General features: G+C 45.0%; 1 protein-coding gene across 1 annotated transcript in view; it reads left to right on the top strand.

Moving 5' to 3' along the window:
* ATRX (ATRX chromatin remodeler) overlaps positions 1 to 26,523 on the top strand; it is a 1,138,900-nt gene that overhangs the window by 944,014 nt on the left and 168,363 nt on the right. Inside the window, exon 28 of the mRNA XM_069211061.1 lies at positions 7,277 to 7,385. Within this exon, the coding sequence (XP_069067162.1) occupies positions 7,277 to 7,385 (109 nt within the window). The remainder of the gene's footprint in view (positions 1 to 7,276; positions 7,386 to 26,523) is intronic.

Raw genomic sequence — 26,523 nt, 5'->3', positions numbered from 1 at the left:
TGCACTTGTTGGATCTGTTGTAAAGTCCAGCTTCTTCTGCCTCAGACAGTTTAAACAAATAATCCCATGTAATATTCACATGGGATGATGGTCGGAGCACTTATAAACTCCAAATCAAATTATATAAATGCATTAATGCAGCATCAAATAGTCGGCTTTCAAGGGGTACAAAATGCACCTGTCCTTCTGATTCTGAGCGTCAAGACAGCATGTCAGGAGGAATCAGAACGCTCCCTTGGATGCTTCTTCATAAACTGATGTTATTTAAAGTCCTTTGTTTAACCTGTTCTGTGCGTCAGATGGCTGAGAGTCATCCGATATCCCCAGGGGACGAATGGGGATTATGACATTTTTTTTTTTAAGAAAGCAGGGTGGAGGCATGGCCATGCCCCCACCTCAAAATAAGGGAGGGGGGGGAGTTGGCAAATGGGGTAATTACCCCCGATCTGCCCCCTGGGGTGGGGTGAGTAGACAGTCTACTAGATGCCTGGGGCAAAAAATAGAGGGGTGGGGGCTGCCAACCACCATGGGCATGGTTACACCCCTACCCCAACTGAAGAGGGTAACAGTACAGAATCCACAGAATTCCTACCACCCATCATTGCCCCATCTGTAGTGATAAAAGTTCTGCGCCACTTGTGTGGGTGCCCAAAGCAGAGTGAGCTTAAAAACGTATGAAAAGAAACTGCCATTTGAGACCCATTTTGGTTCCCCCTCAATTTCTGCACGTTGTTGGCCCGTCGCTGTCGCTGGCACTTGGCTCACCTACACAAGTGAGGTATCATTGTTATCGGGAGCCTGAGTGGAACACTGGGTGGTAGTAAAGTTGTGCCCATGTGGTGACAGAAATGTGAGGAAAGTGTGTGAGTTGGTTTTGTTTTTTAGCTAAATTTGAGGTTTGCTGGGGATTCTAGGTAAGAAAACACTAGGGGGATCCATGCAAACCACACCTCCCTGGACTCCCTCGTGTGTGTAGTTTTCAGAAATGTCTGAGTTTGGTACGTTTCCCTATATGGCTGCCGACCCTATGACCAAAAATGCAGGTGTACCCCCTTTGCAAAAACAAGTAATTTTGTGTAATTTTGATGTCTCAACCATACGTTTTGGGCCCTTCCCTGTCACTGGCACTAGACCTACCCACACAAGTGAGGTACCAGTTTTATCAGGAGCCTTGTGGGAATACTGGCTGGAAGGAAGTTTGTGGCTCCCCTCAGACTGCAAAATGTTGCATCATAGAAATGTAAGGAACATTTGGTTTTAGACAAATTTTGAAGTTTGTAAGGGATTCTGGCTATCAGAACCTGGTGAAATCCTCACAAGTCACCCCATCCTGGATTCTCCTGGGTGTCTAGTTTTAAAAAATGTACAGGTTTGCTAGATTTCTGCAGGTGCCGGCTGAGATAGAGCTCAAAGTCCACAGCTAGGCACATTGCAAAAAAGGGTCTGTTTTGGATGGAAAAATGTGATTGGTCCACGTTGCGTTTTTGGCCGTTTTGTGTTGCAGGCACTAGGCCTACCACACAAGTGAGGTGCCATTTTTATTAGGAGACTTGGGGGAACACAGAATAGTAGAACAAGTGTTATTACCAATTGTCTTTCTATGTGTTTGTGCCTTCCAGATGTAAGACAGTGTGTAAGAAAGCAGTCATTTTGAGAAATGCCCTCTACTTCATATGCTAGTAGGGGGTAGCCCCAAATTCAGATATGTGCAAATAACCACTGCTTGTAAACTCCATTTCTTGTGCCCATTTCGAAAATACATAGTTATCCTTCATACCTATTTTTCACTCTTGATATTTTACCAAATGAATTGCTGTATACCCAGTACTCAATGAAGAATCATTGTAAGGTGCAGCTCAGTTATTGGCTTTAGGTAGCTTGGGGTCTTGGAGAGCCTTCAAGCCCTGTAAATCCCTGCAACCAGAAGGATCAAGCAGATGTAACGGTATATAGCTTTTGAAAATCTGCCATACTTAGAAAAAGTTACAGATTAAAACATAGACACACATGGCTGTTCCTTTCAGCTCAATTTCAATATGTTTTATGTCAGGTGTTAACTTTCTATAGGAAAACCTTGAAGGACCTACACAAATAATGACCCCTTGCTGAATTTGGAATGTTGTGTACTTTTCAGACATGTATAGCTTACTGGGATCCACCTATGGTTTCACACCCATATCTGTCACTAACTAGAAGGAGGAGGTTGAAAGCACAAACAATCGGAGAAATGGGTTATGTCCCAGTAAAATGCCAAAATTATGTTGATTTTCTGAATCTAGTCTGTCTGTTCCTGAAAGCTGGGAAGATGGTGATTTTAGCACCACAATCCATTCGTTGGTGCCATTTGCACGTAAAAAGCAGATACTTTCTTCTGCAGCAGTTTTTTCCCATTTTCCCCCCAAAAAACAAATTTTAGCTGTATTTTGGCTAATTTCTCAGTTCCCTCCAGGGGAATCCTCAAACCCTGGGTACCTCTAGAAACCCCAGCATGTTAGGCATGGATAGCTTATGTGACGAAAACTTTATTGGGGGCCAAGCACAAACTTCCCCTGATAGCCAAAAAAAGGCTTAAGAAATGGTGATCAGGGTGGTGAGGGATTTGGGGGGGGGGGAGGGGCTTAGCGACGAAGTGGTTAATACTCTAATTTGTATGCATCCTGACCTGTTGTTACTTTTAAGTATGGAGTTAGGAAACTCTTCCCTAAAAGACCACTGACACCATGGATTCATAACTGTCTTGAAGACACATCTTCATTGGGAAGAATATTGGCTCGTCTCTGTTTTAGACTTCAAAGAATTAAATGCTCTGCCACCAAAAAAAATAAACAACCCTCAAGTAGCACTAGTTCCGGACCAGAGATACATAGATATACTGTATGCAGTTACTGACCTAAAGACAATTAAATTTGTGGGATGTGTCATGGGAGTATATAAATGAAAAATAAAAACAAATTTAAGACAGTTAAAATAGCCAAATCTGTTCTTCACATTTTAATTTTTATGGCATAATGGGAGTACCTACAGTCATAAAGGATAAACTTTGTTGCATTAAGGGGATAACCAATTGAGCATTAAAGAAGTATTTTGTTGAAAGGATCAAGAAAATAGTTTCTCTTCAACACCACTGTTTAAAGATTGAAAAATACATGGTTATTTGTACAGAAAGCAAAAGTAATTTTTGGTTACCTTCTTTGTGAGACTGTAAAAAAATCTTGTTTCACAAAGCGAAGTGAAATTCACCCAACAAGAAAACACTTCATTGTGCTCTTAATTTTTTTACCTTTTTCTTGTAATGTTGAGATAACTATCCCAGAAGGTGTCAACAGTAGTGTCACTCATTTAGGAATGTGAATGTTAATTTAGGAACAGATGTGAGTTACATTCAGGTACGGTACAAGCGTTGGCAAAGCTAGTAGTTCTGCTTTAACCCCTTCGGTGCCGAGGACATAACCATTATGTCCTGCACCGGGGCCTCAGGGAAAGCGCTAGCGCTCCCCCCAGTGGCCTCCCACCCCACTCCCCTGGGCAGGGATGGAAGGGTATTGCTTTCCCTTCCACCTCTGACAACTCCCCTCCTGTGACGTCTGATGATGTCAGCGCGCAATGATGAGCTGACCTCATTAGAGGCCACCCCCATTGCGCTGAAATGAAAGCATTTCTCTTCCGGTCGGGGGTGGGGGCAGGCAGAGAGGCATCAAGAGAGGCATCAAAGGAAAGGAAAGGCAAGGCGTCTTTCTGAGCATTTCTGCAGCACCGATAGTGAAATGATCGGGCTGCAGAAATCCCCACCAGGGATGTTTGATTTGGTTATGTAAATAATGAAGGGGACAAGGGTCACTCCCCTGGGGGGGCATTTTTGAATTCCTCCTTTTCTGCCCCTCCACCCAGCCCCCCCCCCCCCCCCCCCCAAGGAGGGCAGATTGTCCTCTTTTAATTAGGCCGATCTGCCCCGGGGAGGAGGTGGGCAGAAGCCACTGTTTTTTTGGACATGTGGAGTGATTAGGCCGATCTGCGCCGCCCCCCCAACCCAAGGGGGCAGAAACCACTTGACAACAGTGATTTTTCTTTTGCCTCAATGTCACGCAAGGGGAGCGCCCCTTAGGCAAAGGTCTGAGGGGCAAATTTATTTTAGGCCATTTCTGTCCCCCTTGGGAACAGATCGGCCTATTTTAATTAGGCCAATCGAACCACTAGACACCAGGGATTTATTTTTTTTATAGACAGATGGGCAGCGACCTTTCTTAGGCCAATTTGCCCCCAAAGAGGGCAGAAACCAGTAGAGACCAGGGTTTTTTTTCTTCTTTTTTTTGGCGCCAATTTCCCACAAGGGTCACTCCCCTGGAGTTTTATTTTATTATTTGTTACCGATGGGGAGTGACTCCTTAGGCAAGGGTCGCTCCCCATGGGGGCACATTAATGTTGTCCATTTCTGCCCCCCTTGGGCAGATTAGCCCACCAGACACCACTCCTGGGGGGGGTGAGGGGAGCTCGGGGGGCCAGAAAGCCTACTAGATGCCAGGGAATTAAAAATAAATAATGAGGAGCGGTGGCTACCAACCCGTATCTGCATGGTTGTCTTTCAGCTGTCCCCCCGCACACTAAAAGATCTTATCCCAACCGCAAGCAAGAGGACATTTGATTATTTTGGGTTTTGGTTTTACATTTGGGCCGTGAGAGCTTGTCTAACTTTCAAAATCATCCCACTTGGAATGGTAAGGGCTGCACTTTTTGGACTTTGGGACGCTGCAATGTAGAAAAATCTACGAGATCTAGACATGTCTGAAAACTAAACATCTGGGTGAATCCAGGGTGGTGTGCGTCATATGCTTTTTTTGCACCCGCTTTGGTTCTCCCTCAATTTCAACATATTTTTGGCTTTTCCCTGTCACAGGCACTTGGCCACCTACACAAGTTAGGTATCATTTTTATCGGGAGACTGAGGGGAACGTTGGGTGGTAGATAATTTGTGCTGGTGCAGTGATCCCACACACAAATGTGGGGAGAATGTTTTTTTTTGTTGTTTTTTTTAAGCTAAATTTGAGGTTTGCTGAGGATTCTGGGTAAGAAAACAGTGGGGGATTGACGCAAGTCACACGCATTCCCTCGGGGGTCTAGTTTTCAGAAATGGCTGGGTTTGGTAGATTTCCCTAGATGGCTGCTGAGCCCAGGACCAAAAATACAGGTCTCCCCTGCCCTCCCACCTGCCCCCAGCCCCCCACCCTGCGAAAACAGTTAGTTTTGTGTTTGATCATTTTGATCTGTCCATGTTGTGTTCTGGGGCATTTCCTGTCGCGGGCACTAGGCCTAGCCACATAAATGAGGTACCATTTTTATCGGGAGACTTGGGGGAATGCTGGGTGGAAATGTGTTGCTCCTCTCAGATTCCAGAACGTTTTTTCACAGCAAAGTGAGGAAAAAGTGTTTCTATTTAGGTTTGCAAAGAATTCTGGGTAACAGAACCTGTTGAGAGCCCCACAAGTATCCCTATCCTGGATTCCCCTAGGTTTCTAGTTTAAAAAAAATGCACAGGTTTGCTAGGTTTCCCTAGGTGCCAGCTGAGTTAGAGGCCAAAATCCACAGCTAGGCACTTTACAAAAAAAACATCAGATTTCAATGTAAATATGTGATGTGCCAATGTTGCGTTTCCTGTCCCGGGCATTAGGCCTACACACACAAATGAGGTACCATTTGTATCGGGAGACTTGGGGAACACAGAATAGAAGAACAAGTGTTATTGCCCCTTGTCTTTCTCTAAATTTTTTCCTTACAAATGTAAGACAGTGTGTAAAACATTTATTTGAGAAATGTCCTGTAATTCACTTGCTAGTATGGGACCCCGGAATTCAGAGATGTGCAAATAACCACTGCCTCTCAACACCGTATCTTGTTCCCATTTGGAAATACAAAGGTTTCCTTGATAACGTTTTTCACTCTTTATATTTCACCAAATGAATTTCTGTATACAATGAAAACCCATTTGTAAGGTGCAGCTCCTTTATTGGCTCTAGGTACCTAGGGTTCTTGATGAACCTAAAAGCTCTATGTATCTCTGCAACCATAAGAGTCCAGCAGACATAACGGTATATTGCTTTCAAGATTCTGCCATAGCTGGAAAAAGTTTTATAGATGAAAACGTGTACAGAAATGGTTCTTTTTTCACCTCAGTTTCAATTTTTTTTTATTTTAGCTGTTGCTTTCTTTGGAAAAACCTTGAAGGATCTACACAAATGACCCCTTGCTGAATTCACAATTTTGTCTACTTTTCAGAAATGTTTAGCTGTCTGGGATCTAGCATTGGTTTCACACACATTTCTGTCACTAACTGGAAGGAAGCTAAAAGCACAAAAAATAGTAAAAATGGGGTATGTCCCAGTAAAATGCCAAAATTGTGTTGAAAAATGTGGTTTTCTGATTCACGTCTGCCTGTTCCTGAAAGATGGTGATTTTAGCACCGCAAACCCTTTGATAATGCCATTTTCCGGGCAAAAAATACAAGCTTTCTTCTGCAGCCTTTTTTCCCTTTTTAAAAAACAAAACAAAATTATAGCTGTATTTTGGCAAATATCTAGGTCTCCGACAGGGGAACCCACAAACTCTGGGTACCTCTAGATTCACTAGGATGTTGGGGAAAAAAAAGGACCCAAATTTGGCGTGGGTAGCTTATGTGGACAAAAAGTTATGAGGGTTTAAGCACGAACTGCCCCAAATAGCCCAAAAAAAATACTTGGCACAGGAGGGGGAAAAGGCCAGGCAGCGAAGCAGTTAATGTACCAACACAAGTAAACACCAGCATAGTCAAATGCTGTTCACAGGTGTTGCATGCATAAATGCTGTTCACCACATTAGAGCTTGCCCGAATGGCGTTGCCAGTGCTGGGGAAAACGTAGAAAATTAGGATTGCTTCTTGTTTAGAAAGAATATAGTAGCTAAAAGTAGAAAAATAGTATTTCTGCTTGTTTAGATGGTTTGCTATATGGGAAGGAATTAGTAATTAAATGGCATGATGCCATTATAGGATGCAGCATGTGAATGTATACACATGTTAAACTGCAGGTAAGAATACTCTTCCTTATTCCGTACCCACTTTTCCTAAACCTCTGAATTATTCGTACTAAGCACCATCTATTATATATGTACCTTTGCAAGCTATGGTTATCTGAAGTCACATTGTCAAGTGTGCCATGAAGTTGATTCAGAACACAATCTTGAGTAATGTTGCACTACTACTTCTGTAGAAGATACAGAGAATCTAAAAAATGCCTGTTAAATGTTCTAGGGGAAGGAAAGTGGATCAGGAATATTGATTATTATCGCTTAGATGGTTCCACTTCAGCACAGACGAGAAAGAAATGGGCAGAAGACTTTAATGATGTTACAAACATTCGGTAGGTTCAGTTTTATACTTTAGTCCCATAATGTTCATGTACAGTTTATTTATTTTGTGTGTTGTGCTCTTCTAAGTCTCTAGAAAATATACAACATAGCTACATCATTAATGTAAAGATAAGTTGTATGATGTAAAAAAAAAAGTATATTGCAACATTCCAGAACACTTGGGTTTAGCATGGCGGACTTGTTTGTGCATTTACAACCCAATACTTTGGTTGTTTTTAATCTTCCTCTCCCCCGCCACAACAGTATTTCTTTGTAGAAAAAAAGTGGGACTATGTGTATTTCTTTACAATTGTTTTTGTGTAAAAAGATTTGTGAAGTGTTTTAAGAATTAGCAAGGATTGAGAGGCTTCCTCTGATTCAAAATGGGATTGTTATGGGCATTTAAGGGACACTAGCATTTTCTTTCTACTGAGATAGTTCTGCAGAAGTGCAAACCCAAAAAGAAATTGTATCAGTCTTCTTGTACACCATGTACGTAAAATCAGCCAACATTTTTTTCATTTTCTGAAAATATGATACAATCAAATGTAGGTATTTGTAAAGAGATTCCTTGAGTCTTCTGAATGCTGGTAAGAAAGATCCTGTTCAAAGAAAATGGCTTTCGCTCCTTCTTATGTTATATATATATTTTATGCTTTCATTTGATGCCATAATGATGTGTGAACATAAATTAAGATATCTAACATAAGCTGTTCTACATAAAATCAACTTTTTATGTGTTGTGTTGTTTGTTTTTATAGTGCAAACCTACCTAAGAATTCCTCAACGTTACTTTGCCTGATGAGCTTTGTCACTGGTATTTAACTGATTACCCAATGCAAATTTGTACAGTGTGAGGGGAGTCCACATGCTTTTCATGTAACCCACTTTATACAACTCAAAACAGTTCTCCCAAAGTTTTGACTCTAAACACCAGCATTTTTGCTTGTAAATGTCTCTGTCTACCCTCCTAAAATGTTCTACTAATAATACAGTAGCTTGCCATCAGACTCTGTGGCATGTGAATTTGGGGGGAGTATCGGTTCTTCCCAAGATTCTTACCTCATTCCATCTCCAAATGGTCGAGCATTGGCATTATTTTGCGTAATAGGGTATCACATGGGCATAGTTACTCCAGACTATTACAGTGTACACCTTTTGGATGCTATTGTAGATGTAACAGGTTGATTTTTCCAAAGTAAATTTCAGCAGTCAAACATGTCTACATTTACAGAGTGATAAAAGTCTAATAAATACTGGGACATTGACATTTTGGTGCAATAAACACCCTAATCTGTATTTTATTCCCCATTTTAATGGGGAAACGTATAATTGTTTGTTAATTATTCTGATAATGAGTCAATCAATCAATCGTATTTGTAGAGCGCACTTCCACCCGCGAGGTTCTCTGGGGCGAGGGGGAGTGCTGCTACTGCTCAAATAGCCAGGTTTTGAGCTGCTTCCTGAAAGTCAGCAGGTCTTCGGTCTGTCGTAGGGGCAAGGGAAAGGGTATTCCAGGTCTTGGCGGCGAGGTGGGAGAAGGATCTGCCTCCGGCAGTTGCTCTTCGGATGACGGGGACGGTGGCAGGGGTAGGGGTGTGCCAATTGTGGAAACAATGCTACATTTTAGGTGAAAGAACACTGGTGCTAGGGCCTGGTTAGCAGGGTCCCAGCACACTTCTCAGTCAAGTCAGCATCAGTATCAGGCAAAAAGTGGGGGGTAACTGCAACAGGGAGCCATTTCCTTACAGAGTCTGAATAGACAACTCCATCTACTGATCCATCCTTAGGGTCCGTTGAGAGGAGGTCAGGGAGAGGTTCACTCTCTGCTTCCTGATCCTCATCAGTAACCATCAGCATGGTTATGTCTGCCTTGTCAATATAGAGCTTCAGGTGATTAACATGGATCACACTCTTGAGTGTCCTGCTAATGCCCAGGTCCACCAAGTAGGTGACCTGACACTTCTTTTCCTGGATTGGGTAAGGGCCACTCCATCTGTCCTGAAGTGCCCTGGGAGCCGCAGGCTTCAGAACCCAGATTTTCTGCCCTTCTAGAATTCAACCACTGCAGCCTTTTTGTCATATCACAACTTTTGGAGTTTTTGGCTGGCCTCAAGGTTTTTGGATGCTTTTTCCATGTACTCAGCCATCCTAGACCGGAGGCCAAGCACATAGTCCACCACATCTTGTTTAGGCTCATGGAGAGGTCTCCCCCAGCCGCCTTTAACAAGTTCCAGTAGTCCCCTTACAGGATGGCCAAACAGAAGTTCAAAGGGAGAAAGCCCTAATCCCTTCGGAGGCACCTACCTGTAGGCGAAAGGTAAGCATGGCAGGAGGACATCCCATCTCTTTTTGAGGTTTTTCATGGTGCCTCATGATCATGCCCTTCAATGACGTCTATTGGTTTGTAGATGATATGGTGTGGTGAATTTGTAAGTCACCCCACACTCATTCCACATGTTTTAGGTAAGGTGACGTGAAGTTTGTACCTCTGTCAGAAACCACCTCCTTAGGGAAATCCACTCTGGTAAAAAATACCAATTAGGGCTTTGGCTACTGCCGGGGTTGTAGTTCACCTAAGGGGAATTGCTTCAGGATATCTGGTAGCCTGATCCCCTACTACCATTATGTATTGATTCCCTGAGGCTGTGGGTGGTTCAAGTCGACCCACAGTGTCCACACCAACCCTTTCAAAGGGTACCCCCACCACTGGAAGTGGAATGAGGGGGGTGGGGGGGGTCTTTGGGTGGCCACCTGTCTTGCCACTGGCTTGACAGGTGACACAGGAGCTACAAAACTCCCTTACAATAACAACGGCCCTTGGTACCATGGGTATCTTTTACAAGGGACTTAACTGTGTGCCAGGGCTGTGCCAATTGTGGAAACAAAGGTACAGTTTCAAGGAACGAATAATGGTGCTGGGTCCTGGTTAGGAGGGTCCCAACACACTTGCAATCAAAATTGACATCAAAGCTAGGCAAAAAGTGGGGGGTAACCATGCCAACAGTGGCTCTTTCCTACAACTGTGTATGTAACTCACTCACTCACAAGGAAGAACCACACAAGTGTTGCAAAAATAAAACAAATCTTTATTTCAGCTCTACCATTGGTATATCTCCCTTTGGAGATATCTACACACAATATATACACAATATTGTAGGATGCTGGCTCAGTTTATAATGTACACCTATAATGCCACACCGGCACCCTATTCTGAGTCGAGGCAACCCTTAATGATAGTGAATAGGTGTCCAGATAGCAAAATCTCTCTATGGATAGCTGAGTCTGAGATGCTGAATCTTATCCAGGAGTAATGTAAAGCACTTGCAATACCACAGTAGTCAGACAGTAACTCACTCACAAGGTGAACTACACAAGTGTTGAGAAGAATAGGATTCTTTATTACAGCACTAACTACTAGATTAGCATTGGTATATCTCCCTTTGAAGATATTTATATTCCATATATTCACAAAATAACCAGCAGAAAATGCACAGGGTCCTATGGAGGGGCTAAGCCATATAGTGGAATACGAAATAGTGAACCCAACCATGGTGAGTATGGTAGTTGGCTAGGTGCTGGGGAAAGATGAATCCACCAGAGGTAAGTACAGCAAGTGTTCCCAGTGACCAGGTGCAGAGGGTTGCCTACCCAATCGTCCCATAGGCTAACACAAGAAGTAGTGGTTGGAGTTTGTGTGTTTGAGGACTCTACCCAGTGGACCCCGAGGAAACCAGCAGACAATTGAAATGTTGGAGTTGCCCCCACCCCAGGATACCCAGAACACAGGAGTAGCTACACCAGGGGCCCGGATGCAGAAAGAAGAAGGGACTCTGACTGAAGTCAGTAGAAGCCTCATATTGTCCAGCTGCTGCTGTGACCCGTGCACCAGGGCAGTAGAACCCAGGGATGGATTCCAGATGTGGATGACCTGAAAAGGAAGGGGGGACAGAGTCCAGCACCCTTGGAGGTGCCCAGGTAGCAATACCCACCCTGCTAGAGGTGAAGTTCTTGCATGTCGGTGGAGATAGAAGTCCAGCTATGGGGTCCAGGAGCTGCAGAAGATCCCTGGAATCGCCTACGAGCTGATCCTCATCGGTAGCTGGATTGCAGAAGGGTCCGTGAACAGCGAGGCCACCAACAAGCACTGGCAAGTGCAGACAGGAGCTGAAGATATATTTGCAAAGTTTTGGGGACTAGCAAGTTCCTTAAGACTCTATCCTTTGGGAGGTGTCGGGGCTGGCCTTCAGCACTCAGGAAGGCCAGCAGAAGTCATTGGAGCCCCCACGAGTGTCTTCCAGGCGATGGACACAGGGAGTCACAAGGAGGCCTCAGCAGCACAACAAAAGAGAAGTCCCACATCGCAGGAGTTGCAGGACAGAGGTTGATCTTCGAGTTGCAAAGTGCTGGAGGCCAGGGCTTCTTGGTGCCTGAAGGGCTCATGGAGGAAGAGTCAACAAGCCTTGGCAAGAGCAACAGTTCTGGTGCACAGGCTATCCAGTCCACTGGCTATAGTAGGGCCCCACAGTCCCCTAAGTTGGTCAGAAGACATGCATGACCCAGAGGAGGCCACGGACCCACCACCTGTGATGGCGTCATCTGTCTTTGGGACAGCTGACCCCACCAGCCACTCAACGTTGTCCTGAGGTGCCTGCGGATGCAGGGGAGTGACTCCTTCACTCCAAGGGGGATGCCTTGGTGGTTCTAGTTGCAAACAGAGTCCTCATGACCCTGGAGGACGCACAGCTTTGGATGTTGCGGAATTCTTGCTGGAGCCAAAGAAACAATGTTGCAATAGGAGCCTTCCCACCAGAAGCAGACTGGTTTCAGTTCCAAAGCAGACCAGCAGCGGTTCCAGAGGCCAGGAGTAGAAGATTTCTTGCAGGGATTTTCTTGTGGAGTCTTGCTCAATGAATCTGAGAACCAAATCCTCTTGGGAGGCTTTAAGTAACCCTAAAAGGGGGTTGGTTACTCTGAAGTGACCCACCTATCGGAGGGGCCAGGGTCGTCATCTACCTGGCCTAACTAGTCAGATGCTCCCAGGGGCCTCTGTACATCTTATTTTCAAGATGGAAGAATCAAGTGGCCACCTGGCAGAGCTCTTTGCACCCCCCTAGAGAAGGAGCTGGACAGGGGGTGTGGTCACTCCCCTGTCCTTTGTACAGTTTTGTGACAGAACGGGAACCTGGTGTTCCCGAACTGGTGCAAACAGAATTATGCAAGGAGGGCTCCAAATGTGCCCTTCAAAGCAGTCTGGTGGAGCACAGAGGCCACCCCAGCCCTTAGACACCTTTCCAGGGGTTGGTGGGGAGTGGGGGATAGTCACATCCCTCTCTTTCAGGAAACCCTTTGTTTAGTCTTCCTCTGCTTGAGCTAGGCTCACCAGCAGGAGGGCAGAACAGTGTCTGAGTTTGGCGGCAGCGTGGGCTGGCAGCCAGACCCCGTAAGGCTGCACAGGCAGAACTGGGGGATCCTGTGAGGAACCCCCAGAGTACAGGGAATCATGCAACTAACATTGGAATCGGTGTAGTTGCTTAATTCCAACATTTTTTATATCAAACATGCCTAGGTTCGGAGAAGCCAATATGTAGCTGAACCACTGTTGTTGGTCAGTGTCCACTACATACCTTAAGATGGCTTCCCACACTTACAGAGCCCAGGAAATGTAGTCCGGGGTTTGTAGGGGTACCCTGTTCATGCAAAGGTACCCTCACACTTGGGGACAAGCACCCTTCACTTGGGCTGAAGGGTCTACCAGAGGGATGACTTATAGTGTCTAAGAGCAGTGATCATGATATAAGGTAAGTCTTATATTGGTGGGGAAAAGGTGCATGCACCATTTCACGCAGCCTGTAATTGCAGGCCTGCAGACTCCTGGTTGGCATAATACATGCGGCAGCCCATGGGAGATCCCTGGTGTACCAGTGTCCTGGGTACCTAAGTACCATATACTTGGGGCTTACATTGGTGCACCATATGCCAATTGCGGGGGTGTAAAGATCACCGGCAACCAAATTCAGAGGAGAGAGCACAGGCACTGGGTTCCTGGTTAGCAGGATCCCAGTGCACTACAGTCTAAACACACTGGCAACAAGGCAAAAAAGTTGGGCTAACTATGTTAGATAGATGGTATTTTTCTACAGAATGCTTCAGAATCACTGGATTGCAAATCACTCCAAATTTATTGCGTGCTACCGAGCCATCAAACACGTTGCGGCTGTCCTGTAGTCTTGCTCACTGATGGGCTCCATTTTACACCACTATTTACTTCAACGCAACATGCCATTACCATAAAGAACAAAAACAGACTTACATTCACGCTGTAATAATAACCCGCTTATTGCACCAAAATATTTCTCATACATGATTGTTAGAACACGTAATTATACAATTGAATGCAAAAACAAAAGATGACGAACGGAATGCAGAACAAATCGAACATCCCCAGTCACAGATCTGCATTTATTCCATCAGTTTTTTTGCTTGCCATGCCATTCCAGTTTGGCCCCAGCCCATTTGCAAATCAGTCTTGACCCAGTTCCCCATGGGAACAGTCCAACCCGAATTCCAGGCAGGTCCTCCCTGGACTGGAAACAAGCATCCTGGGAACGGTTTCAGTGTATCACCCTTCATCAGCCAGGCTAGCTTGAATCTGGTGACATACCAAGCACGGGACCCACGTCTGGGCATAACGCTGTGACATGTTGAGCAAAAGAATTGATGAATTAAACCCCGATCTGTGCCGGGGGTGAATGTTTTATTGGTTCCACATTCCATCCACGATTTGTTGGTTTGCTTATACAATTGAAGGAGCAAACTTCCTGAAGTACCAAATAGCATTGGCCCCCTGTTAAATTGGCCGTACCTCAAGTCCATTTCATCCATTATATTTTCTTGTTAATCAACTTTATGGTCATGCCATCAAAGCAACTCACTGAATCATTACTTAAAATGTTCAAAAATACATTGCATCAAGCCCGAGTGGGCACTGGTACATGGCTAAATGCCGCTACCTAAATTATGTTTGGGATTGATGCACAATCATATTTACACTTTAATTCAGTCAGTATCAATGTCCCTTGTGGGAATGACCCTCAATCCGCTGTCAGGCACATCTTAATGTTAGCATACCTCTATGAACACCTGACCAGTACTAAGTACTTCCCTTCATTTGTTCAATATAGCCCATAGTGAGCGACACTTTATATCACCAGTTCAGTCCTCTGATCACGCTGGTTATGTATCCTCACTCATTGCCAATAATGGGCAACACATTCATTATAACCCCATCATGTTGGCTTTATCCATCTAGCATGCACCTGCATAAGCACATTTACATATAGCAGACCACCACATGTGTCATTGATTCCCACTACCTCAATGCAGTAAAACACAAAGATAAGGCATACCCTGTGGCCAGGCATTTTAAAGAGCAACAGTGAAGTGACATGCGTTGCCTTAAATACTTTGTAATAGATGCCCTCCTGGTTAACATCAGAGGAGGGAACCCAGAAAAAGCATTGAGGCAGTTGGAGTCAAGCTACATAGTGGAACTGAATTCCAAAATGCCATGTGGGATGAACATGGAGGAAGATCTCCCTACTCATTTATATACCCCCTCTGTCAACGAACATGAGGCAACAGTCGGGAATAGTTTTAATTCATAGGAATACAGATAAAGGGTCCACAACACTGTGTTTAGGACAAGGCTTAATTGATGAACTCTGTGTAGGAATGTTTAAGATTAAGGAAACTATTGTTGCTGAGAATTATGCAGAGCCAGAGGTAATGGGTAGCATGCCAAGAGATTACATTTGTAAAAGAGCCCTTTGTGGGAATCAATGACAGGTTTATGGTGATGTCCCATTACGTTATAGTAAATAGTGGTGTGAAATGGCGGCTCACTATCAGTGAGCAATGCTGCTGAACAGCCGAAACACATTTGATGTTTCAGGAGCATGCAACAAATTTGGAGTGATTTGCAATCCAGAGATTCTGAAGCTTTCTTCATGCCACATCAGCGCTGGTCTCTAAAGTGGTGATATATATATGTTCGATGGCATGTGTAGCTGCAGATACACATGCTGTGCATATCCCGCCATCTAGTGTTGGGCTCGGAGTGTTACAAGTTGTTTTTCTTCGAAGAAGTCTTTTCGAGTCACGAGATCGAGGGACTCCTCCCATTTCGGCTCCATTGCGCATGGGCGTCGACTCCATCTTAGATTTTCTTTTCGCCATCGGGTTCGGATGTGTTCCTCTTCGCTACGTGTTTCGGTTCGGAAAGTTAGTTAAATCTCTGAAAATTCGACGGTATTGTTTGCGTTCGGTATCGGGTTAGTTAACGCATATCGACACCGAATTAAAGAAGAGCTCCGGTAGCCCTTTGGGGCTTCTATCCCCCGGCGGGGCCTGGTCGGCCCGACCGCGTGCGTCTTCAAGGCTCATGGAACGGACCCCATTCCGCTTCTGCCCCAAATGCCATAACAAGTATCCATACACAGATCAACATTTGGTCTGTAATTTGTGTTTGTCCCCCGAACACAAAGAGGATACTTGCGAGGCCTGTCGGGCATTTCGGTCGAAGAAAACGCTACGGGACCGGAGAGCACGAAGGCTTCAAATGGCATCGGCGCCGTCAGGACACCACGACGTCGAGGAAGAAGAGACTTTCTCCATTGCTGACTCGGACGAGCCTGAAACAGAGCAGACGGCGAAAACCGTGAGTAAAACAGCCCCGGCCAAAACTCACGCCAAAATCATGAAGGCCCAGGGGACGCCACCGCCGGCAGGCCATGGCTTAACCCGTCAAATCGGTGTCCGCCCATCGGCACCGAAAAAGGGCACACACGTGTCGAAGTCATCCGACTCCGGTCGAGATCCCAGCACAGAACATACTTGACACCGAGACCCTGGTTCCGACCAAACTCGACATCGAGATACCGAGATAAGTCGGCACCGAGAGATCGGCACACCGAACCCAAAAAAAGTGGCTTTGGAGCCGAAAAAGACTGTGGAAAAAGTTTTGGTACCGAAACATCCAGCTTCGGAGCCGAAAACAAGCTCCTACTCCGAAGAACAAGGACTTTCAGCACAACTACAAGGCCATAAATTTGGACAAGAGCTAGAAGCAGGGGAGCCAGATTATACACAAAGAAGGCTCCATATTCAAAAGGATACAGGGAAAATAAGAACTCTCTCTCCTATAAGGATGAAAAGGAAACTTGCTTTCCATGACAAAGAAAAACAACCACAAGCAAAAGTGGCAAAAGCAGTAACTCAACCTCACTCTTCGCCACAACCGTCACCACACCACTCGCCACAACCGTCACCAATTGCATCACCCCCTATGATGCAATCTCCAACGCGCACAGGGATGAGCCAGGATGACCCAGATGCATGGGATCTCTATGATGCGCCTGTATCAGACAATAGTCCAGACTGCTACCCAGCAAGACTATCACCACCTGAAGACAGTACTGCCTACACGCAGGTGGTGTCCAGAGCGGCGGCTTTTCACAATGTGGCACTGCATGCTGAACCCATTGAGGATGACTTTTTATTTAATACTTTGTCGTCGACATACAGTCAGTACCAAAGTCTCCCAATGTTACCAGGGATGTTGAAACACGCGAAACAAGTATTTCAAGAACCCGTCAAAGGCAGAGCCATCACACCTAGGGTGGAGAAAAAGTACAAGCCTCCCCCTACAGACCCCGTGTACATCACACAACAACTGACACCTGACTCAGTAGTAGTGGGCGCAGCACGTAAAATGGCTAATTCACACACCTCTGGAGATGCACCACCACCCGACAAGGAAAGCCAAAAGTTTGATGCAGCGGGAAAAAGAGTTGTAGCACAAGCGGCCAATCAATGGCGCATTGCCAATTCCCAAGCTTTATTGTCAAGATATGACAGAGCTCATTGGGATGAAATGCAGCACTTTATAGAACATCTGCCCAAGGAGTTCCAAAAGCGTGCACAACAAGTGGTGGAAGAGGGCCAAAGTATCTCGAACAACCAGATACGATCGGCAATGGGTGCAGCGGACACAGCTGCAAGAACTGTGAATACAGTGGTCACTATTCGGAGACACGCATGGCTACGCACCTCCGGGTTTAAGCTAGAGATCCAACAGGCTGTGCTTAATATGCCTTTTAATGGACAGCAGTTGTTTGGGCCGGAGGTGGACACAGCTATAGAGAAGCTGAGGAAGGACACTGATACGGCCAAGGCCATGGGCGCGCTCTACTCCCCACAGAGCAGAGGCACATTTAGGAAGACACAATTTAGAGGGGGGTTTCGGGCCCAAAGCCCTCAACCTCACAAACCAGACCCACATACCAGGGCCAGTATCAAAGAGGAGGCTTTCGGGGACTGTACAGAGGTGGACAGTTCCCTAAAACTAGGGGAAAGTTCCAAAGACCCCTCAAACTAAACAGTGACTTCAGTGTCACAAATCCCCAACACATAACACCAGTGGGGGGGGGGGGTGACTCACAGATTATTACCAAAATTGTGAGGAAATCACAACAGACTCATGGGTCCTAGCCATTATCCAACATGGTTATTGCATAGAATTCCTACAATTACCACCAAATGTGCCTCCAAGAACACACAACATGTCCAAACAGCACTTAGTTCTATTACAACTAGAAGTCCAAGCGTTATTACAAAAAGACGCACTAGAACTAGTACCCAACCATCAGAAAGGAACAGGTGTTTATTCCCTATATTTTCTAATACCCAAAAAGGACAAAACTCTGAGACCCATCTTAGATCTCAGAACACTAAATCTTTACATCAAATCAGATCACTTTCACATGGTGACGCTTCAAGACGTAATCCCCTTGCTCAAACAACAAGACTACATGTCAACTTTAGATCTCAAGGATGCGTACTTCCATATACCTATACATCCTTCACACAGGAAATACTTAAGGTTTGTAATACAAGGAATACATTACCAGTTCAAAGTGTTACCATTCGGGATAACAACAGCATCAAGGGTATTTACAAAATGCCTTGCAGTAGTAGCTGCACATATCAGAAGACCGCACATACACGTATTCCTGTATCTAGACGATTTGTTAATCAAAACCAACACTCAAGAACAGTGTCTTCAACACACAAAATACGTCATAGAAACCCTTCACAAACTGGGTTTCTCACTAAACTACCAAAAATCACACTTACAGCCGTGTCAAATACAACAATACTTAGGAGCAACAATCAACACAAAAAAAGGGATTGCCACTCCAAGTCCACTAAGGGTACAAGCATTCCAAAACGTAATACAAAACTTTCACCCAAACCAAAAGTATCAGGTAAAATTAGTGATGAAACTGCTGGGCATGATGTCCTCATTCATAGCCATTGTCCCAAACGCAAGATTACACATGCGGCACCTTACAACAGTGCCTAGCAACACAATGGACACAAGCACAGGGTCAACTTCAAGATCTAGTGTTGATAGACCGCCAAACACACACCTCGCTTCAATGGTGGAATCATGTAAATTTAAATCAAGGGCGGCCTTTCCAAGACCCAGTGCCTCAATACGTGATCACAACAGATGCTTCCATGGTAGGGTGGGGAGCACACCTCAACCAACACAGCATCCAAGGACAATTGGACACTCAGCAGAAACAACTTCATATAAATCAGCTGGAACTACTAGCAGTGTTTCTAGCGTTGAAAGCATTTCAACCGCTAATAGCCCACAAACACATTATTGTCAAAACAGACAACATGACAACAATGTATTACTTAAACAAACAGGGAGGCACACACTCATCACAACTGTGTCTGTTAGCACAGAAGATTTGGCATTGGGCGATTCACAATCACATTCGCCTAATAGCGCAATACATCCCAGGAATTCAAAATCAGTTGGCCGACAATCTCAGTCGAGATCACCAACAAATCCCCGAATGGGAGATTCATCCCCAGATACTACAAACCTACTTCAAAAACTGGGGAACACCGCAAATAAACCTATTCGCAACAAAAGAAAACGCAAAATGCCAAAACTTTGCATCCAGGTACCCACAGCCTCACTCCAAGGGCAATGCGTTATGGATAAGTTGGTCAGGGATATTTGCTTACGCTTTTCCCCCTCTCCTACTCCTTCCATATCTAGTAAACAAACTGAGTCAAAACAAACTCAAACTAATACTAATAGCACCAACTTGGGCACTACAACCTTGGTACACAACACTACTAGACCTGTCAGTAGTGCCTCATATCAAACTACCAAACAGACCAGATCTGTTAACTCAACACAAACAGCAGATCAGACACCCGAATCCAGCATCGCTCAATCTAGCAATCTGGCTCCTGAAGTCTTAGAATTCGGACATCTAGACCTTACACAAGAATGTATGGAGGTCATCAAACAGGCTAGAAAACCTAATACAAGACATTGCTACGCAAATAAATGGAAACAATTTGTTTATTACTGTCATAATAATCAAATTCAACCATTACACATGTCTGCTAAAGACATTGTAAGCTACTTACTACACTTACAAAAATCTAAGTTAGCTTTTTCATCCATTAAAATACATCTCACAGCAATTTCTGCCTATCTGCAAATTATACATTCAACTTCACTATTTAGAATCCCAGTCATAAAAGCATTTATGGAGGGTCTAAAAAGGATCATTCCACCAAGAACACCACCAGTTCCTTTGTGGAACCTCAATATTGTATTAACGCGACTCATGGGTCCCCCATTCGAACCCATGCACTCTTGTGAAATGTAATACTTAACTTGGAAAGTAGTCTTCCTAATAGCTATCACATCTCTCAGACGAGTAAGTGAAATACAAGCCTTTACCATACAAGAACCCTTTATACAAATACACAAGCATAAAGTGCTTCTACGCACAAATCCAAAATTTTTGCCAAAAGTTATATATCCGTTCCACTTAAACCAAACTGTGGAACTCCCAGTGTTTTTTCCACAACCAGACTCTGTAGCTGACAGAGCATTATATACATTAGACATAAAAAGAGCTCTAATGCACTACATTGATAGAACCAAACAGTTTTGCAAAACAAAACAATTGTTTGTTGCTTTCCAAAAACCTCATGCAGGAAATCCAATATCCAAACAAGGCATTGCCAGATGGATAGTTAAATGTATTCAAACCTGTTATGTTAAAGCTAAGAGAGAACTGCCTATTACACCAAGGGCACACTCCACTAGAAAGAAAGGCGCCACAATGGCCTTTCTAGGAAATATACCAATGACAGAAATCTGTAAGGCAGCCACATGGTCTACGCCTCATACATTCACTAAACATTACTGCGTGGATGTGTTAACAACACAACAAGCCACAGTAGGACAAGCAGTACTAAGAACAGTATTTCAAACAACTTCAACTCCTACAGGCTAAACCACCGCTTTTGGGGAGATAACTGCTTACTAGTCTATGCACAGCATGTGTATCTGCAGCTACACATGCCATCGAACAGAAAATGTCACTTACCCAGTGTACATCTGTTCGTGGCATGAGACGCTGCAGATTCGCATGCGCCCTCCCACCTCCCCGGTAGCCTGTAGCCGTTATACGTTGATTAAAATTAGACTTGTACATTTGTAAATTTGTAAATATCACACTTTTAGTCACATTATGTACATACCTACTTACTCCATTGCATGGGCACTATTACTATATACACAACTCCTACCTCACCCTCTGCGGGGAAAACAATCTAAGATGGAGTCGACGCCCATGCGCAATGGAGCCGAAATGGGAGGAGTCCCTCGATCTCGTGACTCGAAAAGACTTCTTCGAAGAAAAACAACTTGTAACACTCCGAGCCCAGCACTAGATGGCGGGATATGCACAGCATGTGAATCTGCAGCGTCTCATGCCACGAACAGATGTACACTGGGTAAGTGACATTTTCCATATATATATATATATATGTTCGATGGCATCTGTCGCTGTAGATACGCATGTTTTGCAATAGCTCGCCATCTGGTGTTGGGCCGGAGTGTTACAAGTTGTTTTTCTTCGAAGAAGTCTTTCGAGTCACGGGACCGAGTGACTCCTCCTTTTGTCTCCATTGCGCATGGGCGTCGACTCCATCTTCGATTGTTTTTTTTTCCGCCATCGGGTTCGGACGTGTTCCTGTCGCTCCGAGTTTCGGAACGGAAAATTAGCTAATTTCGGAAGATTTTCGTCTGTATTGTTGCGTTCGGGATCGGCGTACTTAGATTCAACACCGCATCGAAGATCGAAGAGCTCCGGTGCCCTTCGGGGTAGTTTTTCGATCCCCCGTCGGGGCCTGGTCGGCCCGACCGCGTGCTGAAGAACGCCGATGGAACGGACCCCGTTCCGTTTCTGCCCCAAATGCCACAATAAATACCCCTATACAGACCAACACTTGGTCTGTAACCTGTGCCTGTCACCTGAGCACAGTGAAGACACCTGTGAGGCCTGTCGTGCGTTCCGGTCCCGAAAGACACTCCGAGACCGTCGAGCCAGAAGACTTCAGATGGCGTCCGTGCCGACAGTCCACCGAGAGTTCGAGGAGCAGGAAGAGGAAGGTACCTTCTCGATCCAAGAATCGGACTCCGAAGGATTCGACGATACACAAACCGTGAGTAAGACGTCGAAAACCACACAGAGGAAAATTTACAAGGCCCAGGGGACGCCACTGCCATCAGGCCATGGCTCCACCCATAAATTCGGTGACCGACCGTCGGCACCGAAAAAGGCCCAAACAGTGCCGAGATCGTCCGACTCCGGTCGAGACACTGGCACGCAGCCTTCTCGGGACCGAGAAAGTGCTGGAGACAAGCCTCGACACCGAGATGCCGGTGTGGACACGGCTCGACGCCGAGACAGCGGCACCGAAGAAGATCGACGCCGAGAGGTTTCGGCCCCGAAAAAGAAAAAAGTCACCTCGGAGCCGAAAAAACAGGCAGACAAGGTTTCGGTGCCGAAACAAACTGCAAGCGACCCAGCTTCAGGCTCTTATACAGAAGAGCACTCGCTAACCTCCCAAATGCAAAAGCATAGGTTTGAGGAAGAGCTACAATCAACTGATGTGGACCATACGCAAAAGCGTATCTTCATACAGCAGGGGACAGGAAAAATAAGCACCCTTCCCCCCATTAGAAGAAAGAGAAGGTTGGAGTTCCAAACTGAACAGACACCACAACCAAAAGTGGTGAAAAGAGTTACCCCACCACCCTCTCCTCCGCCCGTGCTTAACGTCTCACCAGCACGAACTCCATCACACTCCCCAGCTCACACCACCATAAGCCAGGGTGACCAAGATCAAGACGCATGGGACCTATACGACGCCCCAGTGTCAGATAACAGTCCGGAGGCATACCCTACGAAGCCATCTCCACCAGAAGACAGCACCGCGTATTCTCTAGTGGTGGCTAGAGCAGCACAATTTCACAACGTAAGCCTCCACTCAGAACAGGTCGAGGATGATTTTTTATTCAACACACTCTCCTCCACCCACAGCTCATACCAAAGCCTGCCTATGCTCCCTGGTATGCTCCGGCACGCGAAAGAAATCTTTAAGGAGACGGTCAAATGTAGGCCAATCACCCCAAGGGTGGAAAAAAAGTATAAGGCGCCTCCTACAGACCCGGTTTTCATCACTACACAGCTGCCACCAGACTCTGTCGTTGTAGGAGCAGCTAGGAAAAGGGCCAACTCTCACACATCTGGAGATGCACCACCCCCAGATAAAGAAAGCCGCAAGTTCGATGCAGCTGGTAAAAGAGTCGCAGCACAAGCTGCAAACCAGTGGCGCATCGCGAACTCCCAGGCACTACTTGCGCGCTATGACAGAGCCCACTGGGACGAGATGCAACATCTCATTGAACATCTGCCCAAGGACTTACAAAATAGGGCAAAACAAGTGGTTGAGGAGGGACAGACCATTTCCAACAACCAGATCCGCTCCTCCATGGACGCAGCAGATACAGCTGCACGGACAATTAATACATCTGTAACTATCAGAAGGCATGCATGGCTCCGAACGTCTGGATTTAAACCAGAGATTCAACAAGCAGTTCTCAATATGCCTTTTAATGAAAAAGAACTGTTCGGTCCAGAAGTGGACACAGCGATTGAGAAACTCAAAAAAGATACGGACACTGCCAAAGCCATGGGCGCACTCTACTCCCCGCAGAGCAGAGGGAATTACAGCACATTCCGTAAAACACCCTTTCGAGGGGGGTTTCGGGGTCAGAGCACACAAGCCAGCACCTCACAAGCAACACCGTCCAGTTACCAGGGACAGTATAGAGGAGGTTTTCGGGGACAATATAAAGGAGGGCAATTCCCTAGAAATAGAGGAAGATTTCAGAGCCCCAAAACCCCTACTACTAAACAGTGACTCACATGTCACTCACCCCCTCCACACAACACCAGTGGGGGGAAGAATAAGTCATTATTACAAAGCATGGGAGGAAATCACTACAGACACTTGGGTTCTAGCAATTATCCAACATGGTTATTGCATAGAATTTCTACAATTCCCTCCAAACATACCACCAAAAGCACAAAATTTGACAACACACCATTCCAATCTCCTGGAGATAGAAGTGCAGGCACTATTGCAAAAGAATGCAATCGAATTAGTGCCAAACACACAAATAAACACAGGAGTTTACTCACTGTACTTTCTGATACCAAAGAAGGACAAAACGCTGAGACCAATCCTAGACCTCAGAGTAGTGAACACTTTCATCAAATCAGACCACTTTCACATGGTCACACTACAAGAAGTATTGCCATTGCTAAAACTACACGACTACATGGCAACTTTAGACCTCAAGGATACTTATTTCCATATACCAATACACCCATCGCACAGGAAATACCTAAGGTTTGTATTCAAGGGAATACATTACCAATTCAAGGTACTGCCTTTCGGATTAACTACCGCACCAAGAGTCTTTACCAAGTGTCTAGCGGTAGTCGCTGCACACATAAGAAGGCAGCAAATACATGTGTTCCCATATCTAGACGACTGGCTAATCAAGGCCCATTCGTTAATACAGTGCTCAAATCACACAAATCATATCATACAAACCCTCTTCAAACTAGGGTTCACCGTCAATTTCGCAAAATCCAAAATTCTGCCGCGCAATGTACAACAATACCTAGGAGCCATAATAGACACATCAAAAGGAGTAGCCACTCCAAGTCCACAAAGAATTCGAAATTTCAACACCATCATACAACGCATGTATCCAACACAAAGAATACACGCAAAGATGGTACTACAACTCCTAGGCATGATGTCTTCATGCATAGCCATTGTCCCAAACGCAAGACTGCACATGAGGCCCTTACAACAGTGCCTAGCATCACAATGGTCACAAGCACAGGGTCACCTTCTAGATCTGGTGTTAATAGACCGCCAAACTTACCTCTCGCTTCTGTGGTGGAACAACATAAATTTAAACAAAGGGCGGCCTTTCCAAGACCCAGTGCCACAATACGTAATAACAACAGATGCTTCCATGACAGGGTGGGGAGCACACCTCGATCAACACAGCATACAAGGACAATGGAACGTACATCAAAACAAAACTGCATATAAATCACCTAGAACTTCTAGCAGTTTTTCAAGCACTAAAAGCTTTCCAACCAATCATAGTTCACAAATACATTCTCGTCAAAACAGACAACATGACAACAATGTATTATCTAAACAAGCAAGGGGGGACGCACTCCACGCAGTTAAGCCTGCTAGCACAAAAGATTTGGCGTTGGGCAATTCACAACCAAATTCGCCTAATAGCACAATTTATACCAGGGATCCAAAATCAACTCGCAGACAATCTCTCTCGAGATCACCAACAGGTCCACGAATGGGAAATTCACCCCCAAATCCTGAACACTTATTTCAAACTCTGGGGAACACCTCAGATAGACTTGTTTGTGACAAGGGAGAACGCAAAATGCCAACACTTCGCATCCAGATACCCACACAAACAGTCCCAAGGCAATGCCCTATGGATGAACTGGTCAGGGATATTTGCTTACGCTTTTCCTCCTCTCCCTCTCCTTCCTTACCTGGTAAACAAACTCAGTCAAAACAAACTCAAACTCATATTGATAGCACCAACTTGGGCAAGGCAACCCTGGCACACAACGCTGCTAGACCTATCAGTAGTACCCTGCATCAAATTGCCCAACAGGCCAGATCTGTTGACACAGCACAACCAAAAGATCAGACACCCAGATCCAGCATCGCTGAATCTAGCAATCTGGCTCCTGAAATCCTAGAATTCGGGCACTTACAACTTACCCAAGAATGTATGGAAGTCATAAAACAAGCCAGAAGGCCATCCACCAGGCACTGCTATGCAAGTAAATGGAAGAGGTTTGTTTGCTACTGCCATATTAATCAAATACAACCATTACACACAACTCCAGAACATGTAGTGTGTTACTTGCTTCACTTACAAAAATCTAACCTGGCTTTCTCTTCCATTAAAATACACCTTGCAGCAATATCTGCATACCTGCAGACTACCTATTCAACTTCCCTATATAAGATACCAGTCATTAAAGCATTCATGGAGGGCCTTAGGAGAATTATACCACCAAGAACACCTCCTGTTCCTTCATGGAACCTAAATGTTGTCCTAACTAGCCTTATGGGTCCACCTTTTGAACCCATGCACTCCTGCGACATACAGTTCCTAACCTGGAAGGTGGCATTTCTCATCGCCATTACTTCCCTAAGAAGAGTAAGCGAGATTCAAGCGTTTACAATACAGGAACCTTTTATACAACTACACAAGAATAAGGTCGTCCTAAGGACCAATCCTAAATTTTTGCCAAAGGTTATTTCACCGTTCCATCTAAATCAAACAGTGGAACTTCCAGTGTTCTTTCCACAGCCAGATACCGTAGCTGAAAGGGCACTACATACATTAGATGTCAAAAGAGCATTGATGTATTACATTAACAGAACAAAAAACATCAGAAAGACTAAACAACTATTTATTGCATTTCAAAAACCTCATGCAGGAAACCCAATATCAAAACAAGGTATAGCCAGATGGATAGTTAAATGCATCCAAATCTGCTACCTTAAAGCTAAACGACAGCTGCCCATTACACCAAGGGCACACTCAACCAGAAAGAA

This window comes from Pleurodeles waltl, chromosome 2_1 (genome assembly GCF_031143425.1).
Source record: "Pleurodeles waltl isolate 20211129_DDA chromosome 2_1, aPleWal1.hap1.20221129, whole genome shotgun sequence".
In the NCBI taxonomy this organism is placed as follows: domain Eukaryota; kingdom Metazoa; phylum Chordata; class Amphibia; order Caudata; family Salamandridae; genus Pleurodeles; species Pleurodeles waltl.
The sequence above is the reverse complement of the archived record's forward strand: the minus strand, read 5'-3'. Positions and strand labels throughout refer to the sequence as shown.